The following is a 21,410-nucleotide window of genomic DNA, read 5'->3' on the forward strand; positions in this document are numbered from 1 at the left end:
ACTTTAGTGGCGCGGACATTTTAAATCTGGTAATATTTTTAGTCATTGTTTTGTATGAAGGGAGCTCGGTGAAGGGATTAGGGGAGCTCGGTGGCGCAGCGGTAAACGCACTCGGTCTGCGATTGTTGAAGTTAAGCAACGTTCGCAAAGGCCGGTCATAGGATGGGTGACCACAAAAAAAAGTTTACATCTCGAGCTCCTCCGTGCTTCGGAAGGCACGTTAAGCCGTTGGTTCCGGCTGCATTAGCAGTCGTTAATAACCATCTATCCGCACTGGGCCCGCTTGATGGTTTAAGGCCCGATCTCCCTATCCATTCAAAGGCAAGGCTCGTGCCCCAGCAGTGGGGACGTTTTAATGGGCTGATGATGGTTTTGTATGATTACTATAAGGATTATTATAATCTAAGCCAAACCCTAGATGTAAGTGCAATAGAATTATTTCAGTCACACTATACCCGCCTGCCCAACAAACCTTACCCCTTGTGGCCCCTACCTACCTAATTACAAACTTATTTATTATTTCTGGTCACTTTAGCAAGGAAATTAGGATTGACATCTCCCAAAATACCCATGTGGTGTGTAAAATAATAACAACTGGATGTAATTTTTTTGGGTTTTTATTTTAGGCTTACAAATAACAGGAGGTTCTTAGATCCTGGAAGGATACAGCATCTGCAACAAACAAGAACAATCATCAGAAATGCTCAGTACAAGAGAACAACACATTACTCACAAATAACTATCAGTAAAAATATTGTCCACATTTAGTTCAGGTTTCAAATGTCTTAGGCATCATTTAGAATACAAAATTTTATAATTATAATTTGTAGCAGCTACATGAAATGTAGAAAAGTTTACTTTTATACAAGTCTACCATTATTATTTTATTTATTCAAGATTCAAGCTTACTTCACCAACATCTGTCTTACTTGATGTTAAGTACATACGGACACAACAAATCACACTTATTAATATGTATGCACTTTGGTATCATGTCACAAAAAAGCCTCACTGAATTTCAAATATGTTAGTGTGACAGCATTCTAAAGTAGGTAAATGACTGTTGCTCATGATTTTTGTATTATACAAAATTATCACAAGTCCAAATGATTTTTGTATTATAAACTTATTGCAAATCATTAACTTTTGAGATAACAATACTGTCACACCTGGATGGCCAAGACCCTTTAGCTTGTAAGGTAGGGTAATCTTTACTCAATGAAGATTGAAGAAGTGATTTACAAAGTAGCAAATGTAACATAACCCACCACTCGTATCCTGTGTCCCATGGCTTGAGCGGGCAGGTTGGACTTGAAGCGAGCGCGCACACTGCCAGAGTTGCCATGAGTACGGGTCACCTTGCCCCAGATCGCACGCAGCTTGGTCTTCTTGCCACGGGGTCCGCCGGCGATGGGCGTCCTCTTCTTCGCACGGTACACGAACACGCATCGCTTGCCAGCGTAGAATAACGCATCTTGCCTGTCCTTAGCACCCTCAACCTGAAATTGCCATGGCACATGATCAGTATTTTACAACTTTATGTTGGATATTGAGAGGTTCATTACAGAAATCAGTTAGAATTTTGTCCACACAATGGTTCAGGTTTCAAATGTCTTAGGCATCATTTTATTTCATTAAAATAATAATGTACATCAAATGTTATATTTATACTTTTTAGCCTAACAACAAACACTCAATAGACGTTTAGAAAAAGAGTTAAATAACTTTGAATTCATCCAGGAGGACCGGCAGGGAGTAGTAAAGTACAATGTTCCCCAGGATAACCGCAGTACAAGAAACATAACCTCAAATCTTACCTTGAGGAGAGCTGTGTTTTCGTGCTGGTTGCGCAAACCACGTTTGTAGCCTGTGAATACAGCCTTGGCGTAGAGGCGACCGTGCCGGGGCTTCGATGACACCTTACGGGGCACCTTAGCAGGCTCCGCGGGTGCTGCGGGCGCAGCCTTCGGGGCCTTCTCTTTGGGGGCCTTGGTTTTAGGCGCCTTGGCCTTAGGAGCTGTCGACGGTGCGTCAGCCATTCCTAAAACATCACTCACAAGTAAATACAAAAACTCACGAACACTGCCACTGTACAACTTAGAAAAAGGTTATGTTGACATCCAATACAAAACTAATCTTAAATTATCTAGATGGGAACCACCAATCTAATGATTTTGAAAGCACAGGGGGTTAAAAATACCTATTCACAACACAAAATTGCACTTATTTTACTAATAATTATAAATAATTTAAGAAAAATAGAAAATTTTGGCACACTAACCGGAAACTTGAAAATGAAAGAACGGGACGGTGTTGCCAGTTTTTAAACTACACTTAACAAAAACCCCAAATTATTTTCCCTTTTACCCGACAGCGTGACGCGAGGAGAGTAATGAGTCTTTTTATTGTATGAAATTCTATAATATAGTGCCTTTCAATGAAATACAAACGTAACTGTTTATTCTAAAAATGTTGAATTTACATGTATATTTTTGCATAATGGTCGTTCTTCCTTATTTTATTTTATTACTTGCAACTGTAGAACTAAGTAAACTGCTATTGGTTATTAGTGTTCCAAGTCTAAAAATAAAGAATGGAACCCTAAAAGGATTACTTTGTTTTCCGTCCGTAGGTATGTCTGTCTGTCAAGGCCATTTCTCAGGAAGACATGGAGGTATCAACTTTAAATTAACATCTAACTTATGTCAGCGGTCCCCTGAACCTTTATATAAATCAAGCTTCTGAATCAACATAATCCAAAGATAATAATAATCAATATCAATGGAATACTTTCCATAGCCCTAGAATCATGAAATTTGATAAGAAGGAAGATCTTACCTTACAGAACAAGTAAAAGGAAAAAAATCAGTTAATTTGCTAGGCCATCACAAAAAAAATGTTTTTGGGATTACAAACTTACAGTTGGTAAACTAATGGCGATCTATATCGATGTATGGAAACAATAGTTTTTAAAAGGAAAAGTCACAACCTTAGAAACCTTCGGTGTAAATAACCGGCTTCGATGACCAGCTTTTTTAAAATAATTATGTCAATGTGTCAACATCAAAGACCTTGTATAGATATTCTTGTATAGATATTCTATACTTGGTCTTAGGTCAACATACATAACAATGCAATCCAATGCATTGAGTCAAGAATGGTTCGGTTGTGAGCACTCTTCCTCAGATACCGTTGTCGTAGAATTTGGAAACCTCCAAAAAGTCAAGTAGGTTAATCTATTCGGACTTTTAAATACTTTTTGATAACAGCTCTTTTTAATCAATATTTTATTAGCAAAAGGATATTACTATTAAACTTTAACCAGTTTTGCCTTAAATAAAGTAAATAGAAAAAATGGCAACATTGATTTTCCTCTTCGTTCAGAAATTAGTTTCATTTATAATTTTTCAAATTATGATGAATATCAGTATATATAACTAGGTATCCAAACTTAAAAATATCTTTGACTGTTTATAAAATATAATAATAATATATTTTTCACAATATTAAATATTTTAAGCTATAGAAAATAAAAAAAATGGTTTTCCATATGGCAATTATCTAGTTCGCTGTCTGATTTGGACCAATCAGAGAAAACCACGAAATTTCACGAAAAGAGACGAAGGAAAAATGGATTGTGGCTCTGTCAAATAAATTAGTTTGTATTGAAGATATTGATAAATATTATACGTTAAAGACTGCAGTAATTAAATTATTATAATTATAATGGACTACCTAGTGAATATCAACTGGAACAAAGTCACGCCATGCCTTGTTTTATTAGTGCTAGAAGTAGTATTAGATTGTAAGTGTGCGACCGCTAGTATTTTGGATATTTTTAGTGTATTTATGGTGCTGATGAAGTGGTACAGTTTCAGAATGCGCGTCGCAGAGCGAGGTAAACCGCCACCTGGAGCTGGGACGCGACTTCCTGGCGCGGGGGCAGCTCTCTGACGCCCTGACGCACTACCACGCAGCCGTGGGTGAGTATCCTGCTGCATGTAGGCCGCGCCAAGACACCACCAGCGCTAGGTCAAGGTCCCGCCGCCTGCTCCACTTTATATCACCTCCAAACCACACTCACAAAAACTAGAGGTCAACCGTTTTGAAGTTCATTCATGAATTCCTTAAAGAAAGAAAGGTCTATCTTATCTAAGATCTTTATGGCTTTATCTTTGGACCATTTTATATTAAAGTTTAGTTATAATAGTTTTATTTAAATCGCTTTGCCAAGGCTGTAAAATGTTAAAGGAACAGGGATTACTCAGTACTAGCATCAAGTACAAATAATAATTTTGATATAAGGTTTGCCAATGTTTTCTCAATAGTATCTAATGATGTTTTTGACAGAGGGCGACCCAAACAACTACCTCACATATTTCAAGCGTGGTACAGTATACTATGCCCTCGGAAAAGCAAAATTTGCTTTACAAGACTTTAGTAAGGTAAGTTTATGTTTCATGATTTTCTAATAAAACTGTAAACCAATACAAAGGTATATTTTTAGTACAATTATATATTTCTTTATATGAGATGGTGACAGAGAAGATATTTTGCCACAATGTTATATGTACTATATAACTTAAGCAATTCAGTTCTCTATTTTTCTTTTTATTATTGGTATTATTACAAAATAGATATGTAAAATAAACTTTGTTTTTCAGGTGTTAGAGATGAAATCAGACTTCAGTGCAGCGAGGCTACATCGTGCCAATGTGTACCTCAAGTTGGCTCAGTATGATGATGCTAAGAAGGACTATTTAGAAATAGTGAGTACTGAACATTTGTTACATTCTATAATCACTATTATTCATTGGGATGAAGCTAATCAAAAATCATCTATTTTCTAGTTCACTTACTATTTATTGTCTATAAAATTTTATTATAGAAGTGTTACAAAAAAGAGCAATAAATAATGGTTTATATGCAATGGTTTGGCACTCAATTTGAGCAAGAGCCACTTTATGCACTTCCATCTCGGGGGTAAATTACCCCCTCGCATGACAGTTCTCGTGGATGGGCTGCAATTGGAGCAGGTTGACGTGACGACCTTCCTTGGCTTCCGTATAGATCGTTGTCTTACGTGGTCTGCGCATATTGACACTCTGTGCGAGAGACTGGGAGGAGCGTGCTTTGCGTTGCGACGACTGGCACGAATAGTGTCAAGAGAGGTGGCGCGAACCGCGTACTTCGCAACAGTTCACTCGCTACTGCAATATGGCGCTGAGCTGTGGGGGCGAGCCGCCGACTGGGAGTTCGCCTTCCGCAAGCAGAAGCGAGCTGTAAGGGCATTAGTGCATGTGGCGCAGGATGAGTCTGCAAGGCCTCACTTTAAGGCTCTTGGAATCCTTACCTTGCCTTCTATAGTGATATTTCAGGTAGCCGTGTTTGTCTTCTCTAATATCTCCACCTATACGAGACCGATGGACATACACAGCCGTAACCTGCGGAACGTGACTCAGCTGTTGCCTGAGCAACATAGACTAACAAAGTCGTCAAAGCTCACTAGGGTGATGGGTCCGACTGTGTACAATAAGCTCCCAGTGGATGTCACGTCGGCCCCCTCCCTCAGTTGCTTTAAATGCAGACTCAAGCGATGGCTTATCGAGCACACATTTTACTCGTACGATGAGTTTGTTAATTTTAAAAAGTAATATATATAATAATTGTATTTAAGTAAGTAGTTCATTTATTTTTTTAATGTTTCTTTAAAATGGTTTGAACTATGTAACTATAGGTATAAGTTACCTAATTACTAAGAATTTTTTTATTTTTTATATTGACGTGTAATATTTTTACCAATAAATGATGATTATGATTATGATTATGAATGTAAAAATTCAATTATTTTCAATTATACTAAACACTATACACAACACACTAAAACAAACACTATAAACACTATACTTTACTATTAAATAGCAATAAAAGCTAAATAGTTATGTGGCCTGCTTATCAAGTTGCTAATGGACTAGACATGTTAAATGCTAACTAGTATGCACATTACCTATGACATCCCCAATGGTAAGAACAGTTTTTTATATTACTTTGTTTCATAGCTACAAATGACATTGGCTGTGTGGCTAGAAGGCATAGACAGTTATTTTAACAGTTATGTATGAATAATTATAATTGTAGAGTTAATATAATTATAATGAGCATTATCATTACCAACCTAGTAGAATTATCTCAATGGGTCTTTTTTCATCATAATTTATGATACTAATATTAAATGAACTTCATTATAATCTCATCTTATATTTTATATCTAGTAGGTTACCTATATCTTTAAATTATGTTTAACAAAATAAATACTTATTAATAATAAGTTATTAAAACTAAAGAAATATAAACCTTTTATCCATAATAAACAATAAGTGACATTGTAGAAATTGCGTTAATTTCTCTTATCACAAATGCACATTGCACATTATGTATTTCAAAATTAACAAGTCAAGTTTTCGAAATGTTATTTCATTTGCAAGAGTTACATGTGTTTCATCAGTGTGTGATTGGGCAATCAATACACACACGCACACATAGACACGACAGTGTGTGTCGCTGACGTGTCCCCTGTGTTCATGTAATCATGTAGGTAATGTTTGGACGGTAGAACATTAAACATTCTCTGTGATAAAGCTTGCCCACAATCTCTCTGGTAATGACGGGTAGTTTCTCTAATTGATATTGCGTTTTAATGTCGTAATTTTTAATAATTATCTAAATTACATATCAGAACTACGATTATATTCTGGTTATCGGGGTAGTTGAGGTCTACGAGGTACATTCAATGTAAGATGTTTTAAGTATCCACTATTCGCCGAGCTTTCTGCTAGTTATCTATTATATACATTATGAAAATGTATATTATAAAAGATGTGTAATTTTCATAATGTACAATAACTCACGCTCATATTGCCTAACGCGGCGGGTACAGCCACTAGGCGTCACCCCTAATATTTGTCTTTCTAAGATCGATAGTTTTAAATAGTAATGCTATGTTATTATAACCTATAAGACAAGCAAATAAAATACCTACCTACGCGAATGATTTGCAAAGAGTTAAACATAAAAAAATTGCGAGTCTAATAGCGTCGATTTTCCCGATCTCGATGCGCCTGCCGGTGCCGTTGATGCATCGGAATCGGACTGGGTGGATTGGCTAATATAGCTGCTTTTGGCACGTTTCCTGGCAACTCCCGATATTCCCGGAATTCACCGGATTTCCTGGGAATCCCCTTAAATTTGGGAGAAAAAACGAAACCCTAATTCGAACCTGTAATACGATTTAAACAACATTGTAAATGTTCAATGTTTTTTCAGGCGGAAGAAAACCCGGAGGCGCTGGAACACTACCACCGCTGCGACGAGTACGCAGAGGACATGCGGCTGGCGCAGGCGTACTACCGCGGCGGGGACTTCCGCGCCGCCGCCGACCTCGCCACCAGGCTGCTGGAGGTGTCGCCCTGGGCCGCGCCGCTGCGGCAGCTGCGGGCCGAGAGCTACACCGCGCTGGTGAGCTTGCACAATTGATGGACAAATACTAAGCTCCAAAATGTTGACACCACCACCACCACCTTAAGATATAAAAGTGCAATTACTTCTCTAGTAAAGATTGGTGCCCAAGATTTATGCCGGTTTATTTGCTTCTTTCTTAGAATACAAGCAAATAATGCTTTATAAAAAATAATAATTCTGCACTATAAAATGGGATCATATGACACCAAGGTCGTTCATTGCTCATGATTCATAATATCCTTACCTTTCAAATGTACATTGATATAACCGGTGTAGGACCAACCATGGAAAGTCGAACCGTCACCTACATAAATGGGGCTTAAAGGAGTCGCCACACTGTGAATGTGGTCACCCGGATCAAACTCTTATCTCACATAGTGAACGAGCGCCCTCTGCACTGGTTCCCAAGTGGCATATCCTTGGTTAGAGGAGCTTAAGCTGGATATGTGATCCACGCAGGATATTCTATTTTTGTCTGCCATACGCAATAATAATAATATGTATGATGTAACGGTGTTTATTCCCCATAGAACGACCTGTTCTCTGCGGTGGCGGACCTGCGGTCGGTGAACCGGCTGCAGCAGGACTCCACCGAGGGGTACTACCGCCTGGCGGTGCTGCTGTATCAGCTGGGACATGTCAGCGACGCGCTCAAGGTACGGGACACACTACACACACGTGCGCATTTGATTTAACCTTTAACCTCCTAAGGCCGAGATTTCTAGACACAATACTTAAACAATGAGGTTGAAATTTTAAAAGGACATTTGGTCCTACGACTTTAATACAGTATGACAGACGTCATCTTACAATCACTTTTGATATCTTCTCTCGTATCAGTTTTGAGAGCAATGACCGACGTCATCAACCCTGAAGTCAGAGTTACTATTGAGCCGCCAAAGGCAAAAGCCATGACAGGGTTGTCATGGTTCACAATAACGAATACATACTGTAGTGTAATTAAAGCACATAATAACGGGTTCTTACCGCGTTTAAATGGGGATATGAGACTCCCGATATTTCGACACTGTTGCAAGTGCGATGATCACGAGATGACTGATGAGATTGGAGTGGAGTAGGCAGATCCAGTAGTAGGTGTTGTAAAAAATTTATGTTTTTATTCGAACCCATGTGTACATTCAGCTCTCACGATGTTGTCGGTGGCAGTGAGTGTTTACGCTTTATTTCCGTGCCCGCTTTTCTGCCGCTGGAGGTGTAATGTAGACGTAAACAACACGCAGTATTTGTTGTGTGCGGTGTGTTTAGTCACGTGGTATATTATGATAATTTAAATGACGCCTTGTCGGACTAATGTATGCTACGAATTTAAATGAAAATATGCCATTGCATCTGTATATTTCCTCTAGCCTTTGTGTATTTCAGAAATAAGTTATTGTAAAGAGAAAATTTAAATCGAAAAAATATCTGACGTGAATTCGAGATAGATACACAATAAGTTAAGAGTTGAAGTAAGAGTGAGTTAATGTGAAAATCTACCAACCCGCAGTGGAGCAGCGTGGTGGAGTATGTTCCATACCCCCTCCGGTTGATTGAAGGGAGGCCTGTGCTCAGCAGTGGGACGTATGTAGGCAGTTTATGTAATGTGAAAATAATTTGTAATTATTTAAGTTACAAAAACCTATAACAATCTATTTTCTTCTCAGGAAATTCGTGAATGTTTAAAACTAGACCCGGAACACAAGCAATGCTTCCCGTTCTACAAGAAGGTGAAGAAGGTGGACAAGTTGTTACTGGAGTGTGAGGAGAAGAGTGAGGCGCGGGACTTCAAGGGCTGCCTCGAGAGTGCGGGCAAGGTGCTGAAGATCGAAGACGAGGTCACGTTGGTCGTGTTCGAGGCGCGGAAGTGGCTGTGTAGCTGCTCCGTTAAGGTATGCGGTTACTGAAAAGTTTGTTTCGTCGTCTTCCTAGCGTTATCCCGTTTCTCAGAGGATCCGGTCACTTAACCGTAAGATGTGACTGGTTCGGTTGTTGGCACTCGAAAGAAGCGAGTGCCAACAAGCAATGAGTGGAAGAATTATGAATTTTGTGTACAATAAGCGTCCGTTTCGGTCCGGCAGGAGGAGCTGTACACGGAGGCGCTGTCGCAGTGCAACTCCGCGCTGGCGCTGCAGCGGGACGCGCGTGTGCTGTGTGACCGCGGGGACGCGCTGGCGGGGCTGGACATGTATGACGACGGTGGGTGCGGGGGGGGGGACATTAGCGCCATCTGTTGGATATGGCGGAACAAGTTGGGTCCCCCACGCTGACATACAGTAAACAGTAATACTATATACGTACACTGCCACAAGGAGTAAGGGGAGCGCGCTCATTAGGCGGCACATAATAAGAAAGAGACTTTTACATGAAGTGTCCCGTATGTGGTCATCATCACTGATTGAAGAGCCACGCTCTTGTCGGTGTAGAGTTCTCCATTATTTCATTATAAAATTCGCCTTCTCTTTAATCTGTTATCAACTTCACACACGCAAACTGTAAACGTCTCCCTGCTGGCTGGGGCTGTAACGTATCGGTGTGATAGCGTATGGAATTAAGGCGATTTATAAAAAAATTGTTGTAAAAACCGCACCTAACGATATTTAGAAAGGTTTGTTGCCTACTTTGAGCCGATTGGAAATCGAACCAGGGACTTCTGATTTAGTTGTCAATGTTTCTAATCAGCACACTTGACAAAATTATCCGTAATGTTTGCAGCCATTCAATCGTATAAGGAGGCGCTAGAACTGGAGGAGGGACTCCAGAGGGCGAAGGAGGGCATCAGCCGCGCGCAGAAGCTGCAGAAACAGTCCGAGCAGAGGGACTACTACAAGATACTCGGGGTCAAGAGGTACCGCCCTGCGCCCACCTCGTGCCACGAGGCCGGCACAATTATGCGTTTTCGTAGGAATTCGACACGTGCGCGTGCGCACTGTGCCCACTTTCTAAGTACTATGGGAGCGCGTATCAGTTAACTGTCATAGACCAGTGTTAATACGAGTCGAAGTCGTACGAAAACACATTCAAACTGCGACAGATCTAAATAGGCCCTGACCTATATATGTATACTACTCAATCAATCAGGAGTTCTGTGCTCAGATCTCTTAATGGTCTGTAGTATAGTATTGATAATGGTGAGAAGACGGTGGTTCTTCCAACAAAGTTCAAACACTAGTTTGTTCTGTATCACTGTTTATTTATACTTTAAATAATATAATAGCGGGAGGCAGCCATTCAATCTTGATTGTAATTGCCATATGCAAAAATATTAATAGATATTTTATGCCTGTGTTGCCAGCAACATACTGTACAATGTTGCTACACTGCAGGTTGCGGGAGATGTTCGATGTAAATCACCAATCAGTAACCTAGTGGCGATCGTTAATTAAATTCGGTCTACGAGGTCACGCCACGTGAGCATTTATAGGATGGGGAACCGTCTAGTGGGTTTCGGGTTCAAACCTTATCCGCCTTATTTATTACAAGATAAGGACATGTTTCATAACTCGAACTACTGAAACCTATTGACGCAAGTCAGTAGATGTAATAACAGATGAAAGCCATCAAACGGTTTTAAAAACAAAACGATAAGAAATATTTTGAAATAGTTAATGTGCTTTATTTAAACTTTACACGCTTTATAAACCTCGTCGTAAAGTTTATGAGCTATAGCAACGTATGGCGTATCAGATATGAAACGACGCGTTAATGAAATTAAGTGTAGAATTATAGTAATGTGCGGCGTATTGGAAATAAATCGATGTAATCAACAACATGAAGTGTAGAATTATAATTTACCGGATAGAAGCGTAAGCCATGGTGTTTTGTTATTGGTTGTCTAAATATATAAAAGGAGAAACTGACTGACTGACATATCAACGCACAGCCTAAACGGCTAAACGTAGGCACTTGAAATTTGGAAGGGGCGTAGCTTAGGTACCGTAGAGGTGCACTAAGAAACGAATTCCTGGAATTCCCACGGGAATAGGAATTAGCGGGAAAATCCTTTTGTATGAAAAATCTAAACCGCTTAAGTTAGACGCTTGAAATTTGATATGCACTCCCACACACACAAAGATCTCTCTTTTATAACACGCCACGCGGACGAAGTCGCGGGCAAAAGCTAGTTGAATATAATAGCTTATTGTCTTTTCCGAAGCATGGATCATCTTACTTTCGGACAATCGGATGATCTGTCTGTAATGTTCTAAGCAAACTGGGGATAACAAAGTAATTTTTGTGATATGTCCCCACCCATGTACCCAAAGCTCAACCACTACACAATGGGTCTTATATCTATTAAAAAAATAAGTTTACCACATTTCTTCTTTTAAATGGTATACAAATATTTAGATAGATGTATTAAGTGACGTGTGAGCTAGTAGTAATAGGTCGTGTGTGGTGTGTGCGACCGGCAGGACCGCCAGCAAGCAGGAGATCGTGAAGGCGTACCGCAAGGCGGCGCAGAAGTGGCACCCCGACCAGTACCACGGCGACGAGAAGAAGGTCGCCGAGAAGAAGTTCATCGACGTGGCCGCCGCCAAGGAGGTAACACACGTCACATGAACAATGCAATAATCAGCTTATATAATGTGTCCCACTGCTTCGCGCAGACCTCCCTTCGTCCGGAGGGAGGTGGAGGACGTATCCACGATATTATACCGGCGACCCGTCCACGGATGCGTTATTGCAATAATTGTACAGAGTACATCTCGGCCAAGTACTCTGGTAACACTGTCTGTCTCTGGGTTTCGATCTGCCCGTGTCAATTTTCTTGTCCAGCCAATGACAGACGTGGATACGTGAGAAGTAGTCCCGCAGAGAGCTACTAGTAATGTGCACGGTGTGGCGCCGCAGGTGCTGACGGACCCCGAGAAGCGCGCCCAGTTCGACCAGGGCGTGGACCCGCTGGACCCCGAGGCGGCCCGCGGCGGGGACCCCTTCCACAACCCCTTCCACCACTTCCAGCACGGCAGCCCCTTCCAGTTCAAGTTCCACTTCAACTAGGCCGCCACGCCGGCGGGGTAGCGCGGGGCAACGTACCGACTTTGAGGTTACAACATTTGTATACGTTAACACTTACAAGGATGTTGACCACGGGTTATTGAACTTACATTCATAATAGTACGACCTTTGGGATCTGGACGTCAGCTATAGCAGCTGTGCTTGGTCATGTTAAAATTATGTTTTATCTTGGTGATTATTTTTTGATCAAACGTTGTTTTTTTTTTATAATTTTATTGTTTTATGAATAAAGAACTATCGCGGTGGTATAAATAAATCTACCATACTACAGATAATAAATAGACACGTCGACAAGTTTTTAACCTCAAACGCGGTATATGTCTAGTTTTATATCATACAATGGTACTTCCGACGTCATCTATATCATCCACCAACATACAGTTCTTATTAACATCTACGGATCAGTAACAGAACGAAAAACAAAGTTTGCGATGAAGAGATATAGAACTGTTGTACAAAGGTTATCTATCTGTAGTATCCATCCAATACTAAATAATTATAGATCATTTGCCTTATCATATCATACTGTATCGTCAGACAAAGCTTCCAATGACACTTGAGCAATAAATAATGTAATTATTGAATGTAGTCTATGTAAAGTCCACCGAGATGTAAATACAAACCTTGTTGATACAGTTTTATACAAAGTAATATAATTCCACATTGTAGAATCATGTTTGTGTACAGATAGCGGAGTCCTTATAGTGTTGTCCCGTTGATCTCTAAAGTTGCTAACACGAGAATCGGCTTGCAGTGTTTGTTTGTCACTAATACTTCATAATAATATCAACCGATTCATGTTGCCTTGAGTACAAATGTCTATATAAGATTTGCATTTGTATGTATAGTTATATATTTGTAATTCGAATCATTTTGCCGAAATTTATAAGGACTGAAACAATTTTCTCGAGTGTAAAATATTTTATTTCGTCGTCTAAAAGCCTATCCTCAACTAGTCTATTAACAAAATGTCTATTTAAGAATCAGTTTACATGTGTTTTTTATCTGTTATAGGAAGCAGCAAATCGATACTGCTTGTAAATCTAACTTTTCCTTACAAAATTGTATAAATATTAAATACATGTCTTTGTTGCGTTGGAAAATTGTGTGATTATATGCATTTCAAACATTGTGGGTGATCATCAGAAACGTACCTATCGTTATAATATGTATTACAATACGATCCAATATATTCCAACGCATACAAAGGTCTCCCTCGAGCGAAACTCGTCTGTTCGTCGCACACGGCGTCATTCTAGAATAATTTAATATCTTAAATTTAAATTATTGTTGTCGAAACGCTTCGAGTTTCGCTCGACGCCTTCGTTTAGTTTCACTGGAGCAGGCTTTGACTTAAAACAGTTGACTTCTTTGTCAGTAGTTTTACTTTTGTAGCACCAGTGCAGTGGAGGCAGCACACAGTCGCGACAGGATTTAAAGTTTTGCTACTAATAAAATCTGAGTTAAAAAACACACAGCTGCATAGATTCGTGAATGTAAAGCAGAGCAGCTGCGTCGCCGTGGCGCGTCCACTGCGCTGCAGCGACTGCGTTCGCCGCGGATGCGCACGTCAACGCCTCTCTACCGCCATATTTTATTTATATCCTGTCAATCAAGAACGCGTCCCGGCGAGAAATAAATAATAATTTATTTTTAATAAGTTATTTTGTTGTGATTCTTATAACTTTGTAAATATTTTAGAATATATAAGGCATTACGACAAATAATTTATTTTTGGTTTCATTATTTACAACATTCTTCTCTTTACCTCCTGGTTCAGTCTTAGCTAGTTTATTACTCACATTTATTTTAAAAGTTAGAAAAGTTTTATATAGGTATGAACAGATTTCTTAACTATTGAATTCTTTCTTTTTAGGCTTTTTGTATGTATTGGGCTGGTTTCCCCTCGCGGGTTAGAAGGTCAGACAGGCAGTCGCTTCTGTTTAAAACTTCACCGGTCAAACCTTCAGGTTAGGTAAGCGGACCCTGTGAAAAATGGAATAACGCTACCGAGATGATGATGATGAACAGATTTCTTAAAATTAATTACATACATACATAAACTCACGCCCGTAATCCCAAATGTGGTGGGCAGAGCCACAAGTAATCAAAGACAACTTGCAGCCACTGTTGATACGAAGTCCTAAGATGGATATGATGAACCTTATGGTGATAAGGGATCAGCCTATCGCCCATAACATTAGTCCATCATGTTAGAGGACGCAATCCCTCTGTCGGTTAAAATTAATTATTAAAGTTAATTACAGGAGTACATTATACAATCTGAGTGATTCGACTTTTCGCGTGTTATTTGTGGTTGTTTTACAAAGTCTGGAAGACTCATCAAAGACCGGAAAATTTGGGATTTATAGAAAGTATTTAAGAACAATGTTCGGAACGGAATAGAATGTGAACTATACAAAAGTCTAGCCAAAAAATCAGTTCCTTCCAATTGAAACCGCCTACACAGGCGCGAGGCCGCCCCCCTCGTCCCGCGCCCGCCCCTCGGCCGCCCGCGCCACCTCGTTGCTGAGCGCGGCCTTGTCCTCCGCCTGCTCGCAGATGTAGCGGTGGCGCAGAGCGCAGTCCTGGCCCCTGGAAGGACACGGATAAAGATCGTTCATGCAACTTGAATGTTTCTTAACTGAGATAAAACTTCCAAACAGAAAAGTTAACACGTGGTTCATAATCCCAGTTCCTTTATGGAACTTAAATGTATACATTAATGAAGAGTGAGAAGGTAAAAAAGTAAGGGAACAATCATCGGAAGCTGTTCTTGTGTCTATTGGTAACGTGTATTACGGACTGATATAATTTAAATATTTCTTCAAATCAAACACAAAAGTTACCTATAGACGTAAGTGTTAACAGCGGGATCGTGCACGAGCGCGAGGCAGCGCCCCTCCCCCACGATGGTGCCGTTGGCGGCAGGCCCGCCCGCAGCGGCCGTGGAGTTGCTGAGCACGGGCCGCGCCGAGTGCGACCAGATCCACAGCAGCCCCGGGTTCAGCCCGCCCGTCCACACGTCCTGGCCTGGGGGATATATCCATACACTTTAGGTAAAGTCCCCAACTATACATTTTCCATCTTAGCGGGCAGCGTGCGCAGAACCGCTATTGTCAGCATTTTATTTGTTTGTACACAACAGAACAGATAAAAGAAACATACAAAGAAAACAGATAGTAGAAGTATAAAAGAGATACATTTTCAAAAGAAAGAAAGATACAGCGTGGTAACCTAGGAAGATATATATCAATATGTTCCGGACCAGGCTAGGATTTCTGTCCTGTTACTATAAGCATGCATGCTAGAACACAAAAACTATACTAGTTTGAATCCTGGATGTACAATAAGTTACTATAGTTCTCAATGATTCTAGAATAAACACCATAACAAAAAGTAGACGGCTTTCACGGTCCATGGCACTGAAATTAAACACTTATTGGGAATTTTTTAACTCATAGCCTACTTAGGTAAGCCTACTTATTATAATATGTTTGTATGCAGTAATGGTGATTTAATAGAAAGCTGGTTGACTGGGCTACACAATGAACCATTAGTAGTCGTCAAACCCAATAAGTACCTAAACTGGCTGTGAGTTAAATAAGTAGGTATTTTAATTATTTCTAGCGTAGATACCGCAAATTATTTATCTGCTACCTTGATTGCGGACATTTGTAACGAAACGAGAAACCCATCCCTCGCAGGCCAGCTCACCTCGTATCCGCTTGTCCCCGAGCATGGCGGCCAGCAGGCGCCGGCGCTCGTCGTGGGCCTCCAGCTCCAGCAGGCTGGCCCGCAGCTTGCGGCAGCGCAGGTTGGCGCTCTTCCAGTCCAGCGCCTCCGACGAGAAGTGGTAGCACGTGTCGCCCACACGCGAGAAGTTGCCCGCACACGGCTCTGTGGGGAGGAACATTATTGTTACCATGACATGAAATGAAATAGCAATACATAATATAGTAGAGACACTTGGAAAAGTACCTATCGTAATCTACTAGGCAAGCTTGGATAAAAATCCTTCAAAAGGTTGGAACAAGAGAAAATGACACGCTAAAAATGAGACACGACGGATAAAATACACTGACTTATTTCGATCACGATAAAGCGATTTAGGGACTAGATACTAGGACAGTTTCCCAGCTGCTGATACGCTGCCTGTCAGCGTATCTGTCGGATAAGTGTCTGGAAATAACAGTAACGATAACAGATAAGTAAGTTCTGGATAGACTAGATGTCTATCGGCAAGTGAAGTGTTATTTATTTTTCCTCGGATTACATGAGGAAAAAGCATTTTGATCACCATCCATGAGTGGAATTACTAGTAAACGTGGGTATTTAATTTACCAGGTTTATGCTCGACTCCGACGACCAAGTAGTGCACGTTCTCCTCGAGCTTCCTCAGCCGCTTTTCCATAAGATCCACACGATACACGAGCTTCTCGATGGCGCTGAGTAAATGCAAGTCCGTCTCCGTGACCTGCTTGCGAGGGGGCTCGTCTACTCGGTCTGCGGCCGGGAGGGGGCCTGGACCGCGGTGGGGGTTGGGGGGGTGTTGTTGATAGGGTGGTTGTGGTTGTTGTTGTTGGTAAGGGGGCTGTTGTTGGTAGGGTGGTTGTTGCTGGTAGGGTGGTTGTTGCTGGTAGTGAGGTTGTTGTTGATATGGGGGTTGGTAGGAACCCTGTTGATATGGCGGTTGTGACTGGGGGAGTTGATTTGGTGGTGGTGCCTGTGTTAAAAAGTAGGAAATCAATTGTACATGATAGATTGACAATCTGCAATGTGCATCGTAATAAGAAGTTTTACAGCACATCATTCTTAAATATTGAATCTAGACAATAAGTGTCATTGTCACACTGCACTTACATAACTAGGGCTGGGTTTGAACGGTTTTTCTTTATGTGGCGGGCGGTTGACGACCTTCGAACCCGCGGGCGGCGGCGGCTGCCACTCAGTGTAAGCCTTGGGGCCCCCCGGGCTGAGGGGCGGGGGCCCCGGCGGCGGCGGCGGCCTGTCCACGCGGTCCGTCACGTAGTAGCCCGGCGCCGGGGGCAGGGACATCACTCGACCTGGACATCAGCATCAGCAATCATAGTTTAGAAGTGAACAATAAAGGTAAGCAGTTCAAGTACCTACCGTTTGGTACTTTGAGTAATTGTGCATCTTTAAACCAAGGAAAAAGAAGCTTTAGTCGGCTTGGAACTATTGGCAACCGAGTTGATCAGCAGGTGTAACATGCGCAGCGTGATAAAATTATCGATAGATTCGACAATTTATGTCGAAATCGATAAGTTTGTTGTTTCCTAACATGCGTGACACGTGGTTTAGTTCGTATTTTGACAGAACTTCAAGACTTTTTGGGTCCCCATATTAGCACCAATCGACAAAACGACATAATTATATCGTCAGAATCGATAAAATTACCGTGATAAATTGTTATCACATTGCGCATATTAGCCCTACTGGACACCTCTACTAACCCACAATGAAGCAGCGTGGTGCTGTATGCTTATCAAATGGTTGAATCCTTTTTTAGTCTTGAAGTTACCTTTCTGATACGTAATAACCCACTCAACCCAATTAAGAATATCAGGAGCCGCTGCGGGTTTATACGGCGGGTTTTTGACTTGTAGCTCTACCTACCCCGACATGGATACTCAAAAATCTATTGCCCTCACCTTGTCTGTCGCTGTGCGCGGGCGCCGAGAGGGCCCACTCCACGAGCGCGGCGCCCCACGGGCCCTCGTCGGGCTCGCACGTGTCCGTGCTGTTGTCGGCGCGGACGCAGCACACCAGCGCCAGGCACCATATTAAGTGCGGGAGCTTCATTCTGCTGGCGGGAGATAATGCAGTTGGGTGAAAGTACTATTCGGTGTAAAGTGTAATTTTTATTAAGCTGTTGTTGCTGTTTGATGTCAACTCTGAAGTAAGCAAGTCAAGGCAAGTTACTCTTTGCTATTTCTAGGTATCTATATTGCAAAACTTTTCAACAAACAAATAGTTGTAGAGCTGAATTCACAATTCAGGTATACCTACCTACTTAACTACATAACTATCCGTAATTATGTAATGTAAATAATCAGCAATAATATATGATTAAACAGGTACGTGCAAATCCTATTATTGTTCGTTTGACCTGGTTGAATGTTTTGTTTAGAAACGAACAGCTGATTGCCATTCAGCTCGCTGGGCGTTGTGGCAGTGCGCAGGTCGGGGGGTAACAACCGCGGTGATGTAATGACGACGTGCGCACGCGGCGCCCAGTGAAAGTTAGTGTTGACGAAACATCGATAGTTTATCTTTCGATATTATTAATTGAAATAAGCCATAATATCGATAGGCTTATAGGACTTTGGATCATATCATATCCTATTCTATTCTATTCTAACTTGATACTTATGATAGTAAGGTATCTTCCTGTTATCGTATCGATATTATGCTATCATAATCTATCGTTTGCTATCGATACTGGATTATCAAGCGACAATACCAGTGAAAGCGACGTTGTAGTAGTAAACAAGGATGCCCACGCGCAGGCACTCTGATATATACACGAGGGATTTACCTTTGAGTCACAGTCCTGAGTCTGTGTTTATGTAACGCAGCTGGTTTTGGTTTGTTGCAATTTCACCGAGAAATTATGCGGATATCTGACTAATCATATTATGAAAGGTGCTGTGAAACGTCATGTCTTGCGTAGCACAGTAGCACAAGGAAACAGATACGTTGGGCTGGGAGATGTAAAGATTGCGCTAAGGGAAATTTGATCCCATAAGGTATTGACCACGTGAAGCTCACCGAGGTCGTGACGTGTGGAGAGAACTACAGATACCCCGCGACTAGGGCACTGCCACAACGTCGAGCGAGCTGAATGGAAATAATGTTATACATCAACGGGAGAGAGCGTGTGCTCTATGGCGCAAAAGTCATCGAATCGATAATATTCTATCAGTCGGAAACTTCATTGCATGATTAAAAATGCATGGCTACGTCTTTACAAGACAATGATTAGATCTTCTATAATTCGTTATCGAATAGTAAGTGAACTATTCATGAGAAATTTTATCATGCAACTAGGTAGAAGAGACCTATTACGATATTATTTAAATAACGATAAATAATTATACAAAATTCATTAAAATGCATTCTAATATTGTATAAATCAATAATAATATTTTTTTATAAAATAAATAATTAACAAAAATAATGCTATTTACTGCACTCGTCAAAAAACCCGCCCCTGCCCCGCCTTACATAATTTTGTATAAATTATGTAAGTAATTATTAACAAATATTTTAACAGAAATGCATACACGTGATATTTGGAAAGTATAAACATCACTCACCTGCGATATGTTTCCGAGTGCGATGCGAGTAGCGATCACTTTTACCAACACTCCGCGACTTTCGCGTGTTCCACAGCTGCGCGCGCGACGCATCTGACGGCGATGGAACGTGTTGCCGGGGACAGCGGCCCGTGGTGGTGGTAGAAGAAATTTCCAGTAAAGCATACGACATTGCGCTCGTATGTGGGGTCAGGGGGCCGCCGTGTAGCCGTGGTAGCCCAGTTGGAAGAACGCTTGATTTCTTTGTCAGGTTGCAGGTACGAATCTCAGCAGGACTCTTAATCAATGATTTTAGAATTCATATTTGATTCATAAATGATTATCATTGGGGAATAAATACACCGTGAGGAAACCCACTTTCCCTAGAAATGTGTTTTGGAGTTCGGTCAAACACCTACGTAGCATGAACAGGTTATTAGCCAGGAAGATATGAGCAGAACTTATCCGGTACTTAGTAGATACCTACCTACTTACTCAATTTATGAAGCAGTTCCTAAGGCATAAGTTATAATTTTTCGTGTTTAATAATATGTTGGTAAGTACGTATACTCATATTAAGCACGTTTATTAGTTGATATTATCGTTTTATGAGACCTGCTGGCATAAGGATCCGGGTGTAACTGGGGTCAGTGTGCCTTCAACTGACAATAAACAACAAAGACATGTTATGAAAGCTACTCAATCCTTTCTCGAGGCATTCCGAGCGCAGAGCGCCCAGTCAGCTGATTATGCAACAACCACTTTCGTTACAAGGTCGAGTTCGGATCACACTCTTATGCTGTCGTTGTAAGAGACACTAGTGGTTGCCCGCGGCTTCAGTCGAGTCTTTGCTTATAGGCGTAGCAAAAGCTAATGGTTTCGTCTTTAAGTCTTAAGTAGATGTTATCTGCTAGAAAACCGTGCACGCTAAGTGAGTCAGCACATCCTCTATAATGAAATGCGTTTTCTCGTAAGTGAAATAAGGTAAATTTTAGTTAGTGTCGCAATGTTTGCTGTATGTGACGGTAACGAGCCGGATTCTGAATATCCGTCTGTAGGCTTTGGGGTTAATGAGTTTTAAATACTTAGGTATTTCAGAATTAAGTGAAATTAAGAAAATTGTAGTGTTAATCGCTAGAATCCAAACTATAACTAGGTATTTATATTTTTTATAAACTAGCGAGCGTTTTTCAGTTTCCTTTTTTGTGAAAACGAGGCATATTTTGCCGTATGAATTTTCATCTGGATTACATATAATTCACATACATAATAATTCCGAGTATAAAGTGTAAGTTAGTAGGTAAGCACGTACCTATTTGAATAGAAATTGAAACACGTTTTCTAAACAAAACATTATAATAACAGTTCGTACTCTTACAATATCAATAACTTAATATCTAATAAATTATTTATTAACAAAGAATAAGTATCCATTCAAAATTAATAATGTAAATCATTACAAATATTAGGTAAACTTATTTTAAGTATCTACAAAAGGTTTTAATTTAATTTTCATATTTACAAAATTACAAATTCAAATGCGTTATTTTT

At 40.7% G+C, this 21,410-nt stretch overlaps 3 protein-coding genes across 3 annotated transcripts; 1 reads left to right on the forward strand and 2 right to left on the reverse strand.

Annotated features, from left to right (window-relative positions):
• Positions 1 to 601: 601 nt before the first annotated feature.
• Positions 602 to 2,305, reverse strand: LOC126382165 (60S ribosomal protein L35a). Its single transcript, XM_050031946.1, has 4 exons — positions 2,282 to 2,305; positions 1,818 to 2,041; positions 1,269 to 1,499; positions 602 to 672 (listed from the first exon to the last, which is right to left on the reverse strand). Exons 2-4 carry the CDS (start codon positions 2,037 to 2,039, stop codon positions 649 to 651), a joined length of 477 nt encoding a protein of 158 aa, XP_049887903.1. The 5' UTR covers positions 2,040 to 2,041; positions 2,282 to 2,305; the 3' UTR covers positions 602 to 648.
• A 1,286-nt stretch (positions 2,306 to 3,591) lies between these two features.
• Positions 3,592 to 14,264, forward strand: LOC126382106 (dnaJ homolog subfamily C member 3). Its single transcript, XM_050031844.1, has 11 exons — positions 3,592 to 3,805; positions 3,873 to 3,983; positions 4,351 to 4,445; positions 4,665 to 4,769; positions 7,324 to 7,515; positions 8,049 to 8,174; positions 9,183 to 9,407; positions 9,597 to 9,714; positions 10,231 to 10,363; positions 11,931 to 12,060; positions 12,370 to 14,264. The coding sequence occupies exons 1-11, from the start codon at positions 3,727 to 3,729 to the stop codon at positions 12,517 to 12,519; spliced, it is 1,464 nt and encodes a 487-aa protein (XP_049887801.1). The 5' UTR covers positions 3,592 to 3,726; the 3' UTR covers positions 12,520 to 14,264.
• A 735-nt stretch (positions 14,265 to 14,999) lies between these two features.
• Positions 15,000 to 18,363, reverse strand: LOC126381236 (uncharacterized). Its single transcript, XM_050030739.1, has 6 exons — positions 18,213 to 18,363; positions 17,401 to 17,603; positions 16,882 to 17,263; positions 16,255 to 16,437; positions 15,387 to 15,570; positions 15,000 to 15,132 (listed from the first exon to the last, which is right to left on the reverse strand). The coding sequence occupies exons 1-6, from the start codon at positions 18,361 to 18,363 to the stop codon at positions 15,000 to 15,002; spliced, it is 1,236 nt and encodes a 411-aa protein (XP_049886696.1).
• Between the last annotated feature and the right edge of the window lie 3,047 nt (positions 18,364 to 21,410).

This window comes from Pectinophora gossypiella, chromosome 3 (genome assembly GCF_024362695.1).
Source record: "Pectinophora gossypiella chromosome 3, ilPecGoss1.1, whole genome shotgun sequence".
Classification (NCBI taxonomy): domain Eukaryota; kingdom Metazoa; phylum Arthropoda; class Insecta; order Lepidoptera; family Gelechiidae; genus Pectinophora; species Pectinophora gossypiella.

Excerpts from the sequence above, each read along its gene's own strand:
- LOC126382165 (XM_050031946.1), bottom strand. The coding sequence starts at position 2,039 with ATGGCTGACGCACCGTCGACAGCTCCTAAGGCCAAGGCGCCTAAAACC. Across the intron at positions 1,500-1,817 it reads AAAACACAGCTCTCCTCAAG|GTTGAGGGTGCTAAGGACAG; the intron begins GTAAGATTTGAG and ends TGGCAATTTCAG. Across the intron at positions 673-1,268 it reads TGGGACACAGGATACGAGTG|ATGCTGTATCCTTCCAGGAT; the intron begins GTGGGTTATGTT and ends TGTTTGTTGCAG.
- LOC126382106 (XM_050031844.1), top strand. The coding sequence starts at position 3,727 with ATGGACTACCTAGTGAATATCAACTGGAACAAAGTCACGCCATGCCTT. Across the intron at positions 7,516-8,048 it reads CCGAGAGCTACACCGCGCTG|AACGACCTGTTCTCTGCGGT; the intron begins GTGAGCTTGCAC and ends TATTCCCCATAG. Across the intron at positions 9,715-10,230 it reads GCTGGACATGTATGACGACG|CCATTCAATCGTATAAGGAG; the intron begins GTGGGTGCGGGG and ends TAATGTTTGCAG.
- LOC126381236 (XM_050030739.1), bottom strand. The coding sequence starts at position 18,363 with ATGAAGCTCCCGCACTTAATATGGTGCCTGGCGCTGGTGTGCTGCGTC. Across the intron at positions 17,604-18,212 it reads CGCGCACAGCGACAGACAAG|GTCGAGTGATGTCCCTGCCC; the intron begins GTGAGGGCAATA and ends GCTGATGTCCAG. Across the intron at positions 16,438-16,881 it reads CGGAGTCGAGCATAAACCTG|AGCCGTGTGCGGGCAACTTC; the intron begins GTAAATTAAATA and ends TCCTCCCCACAG.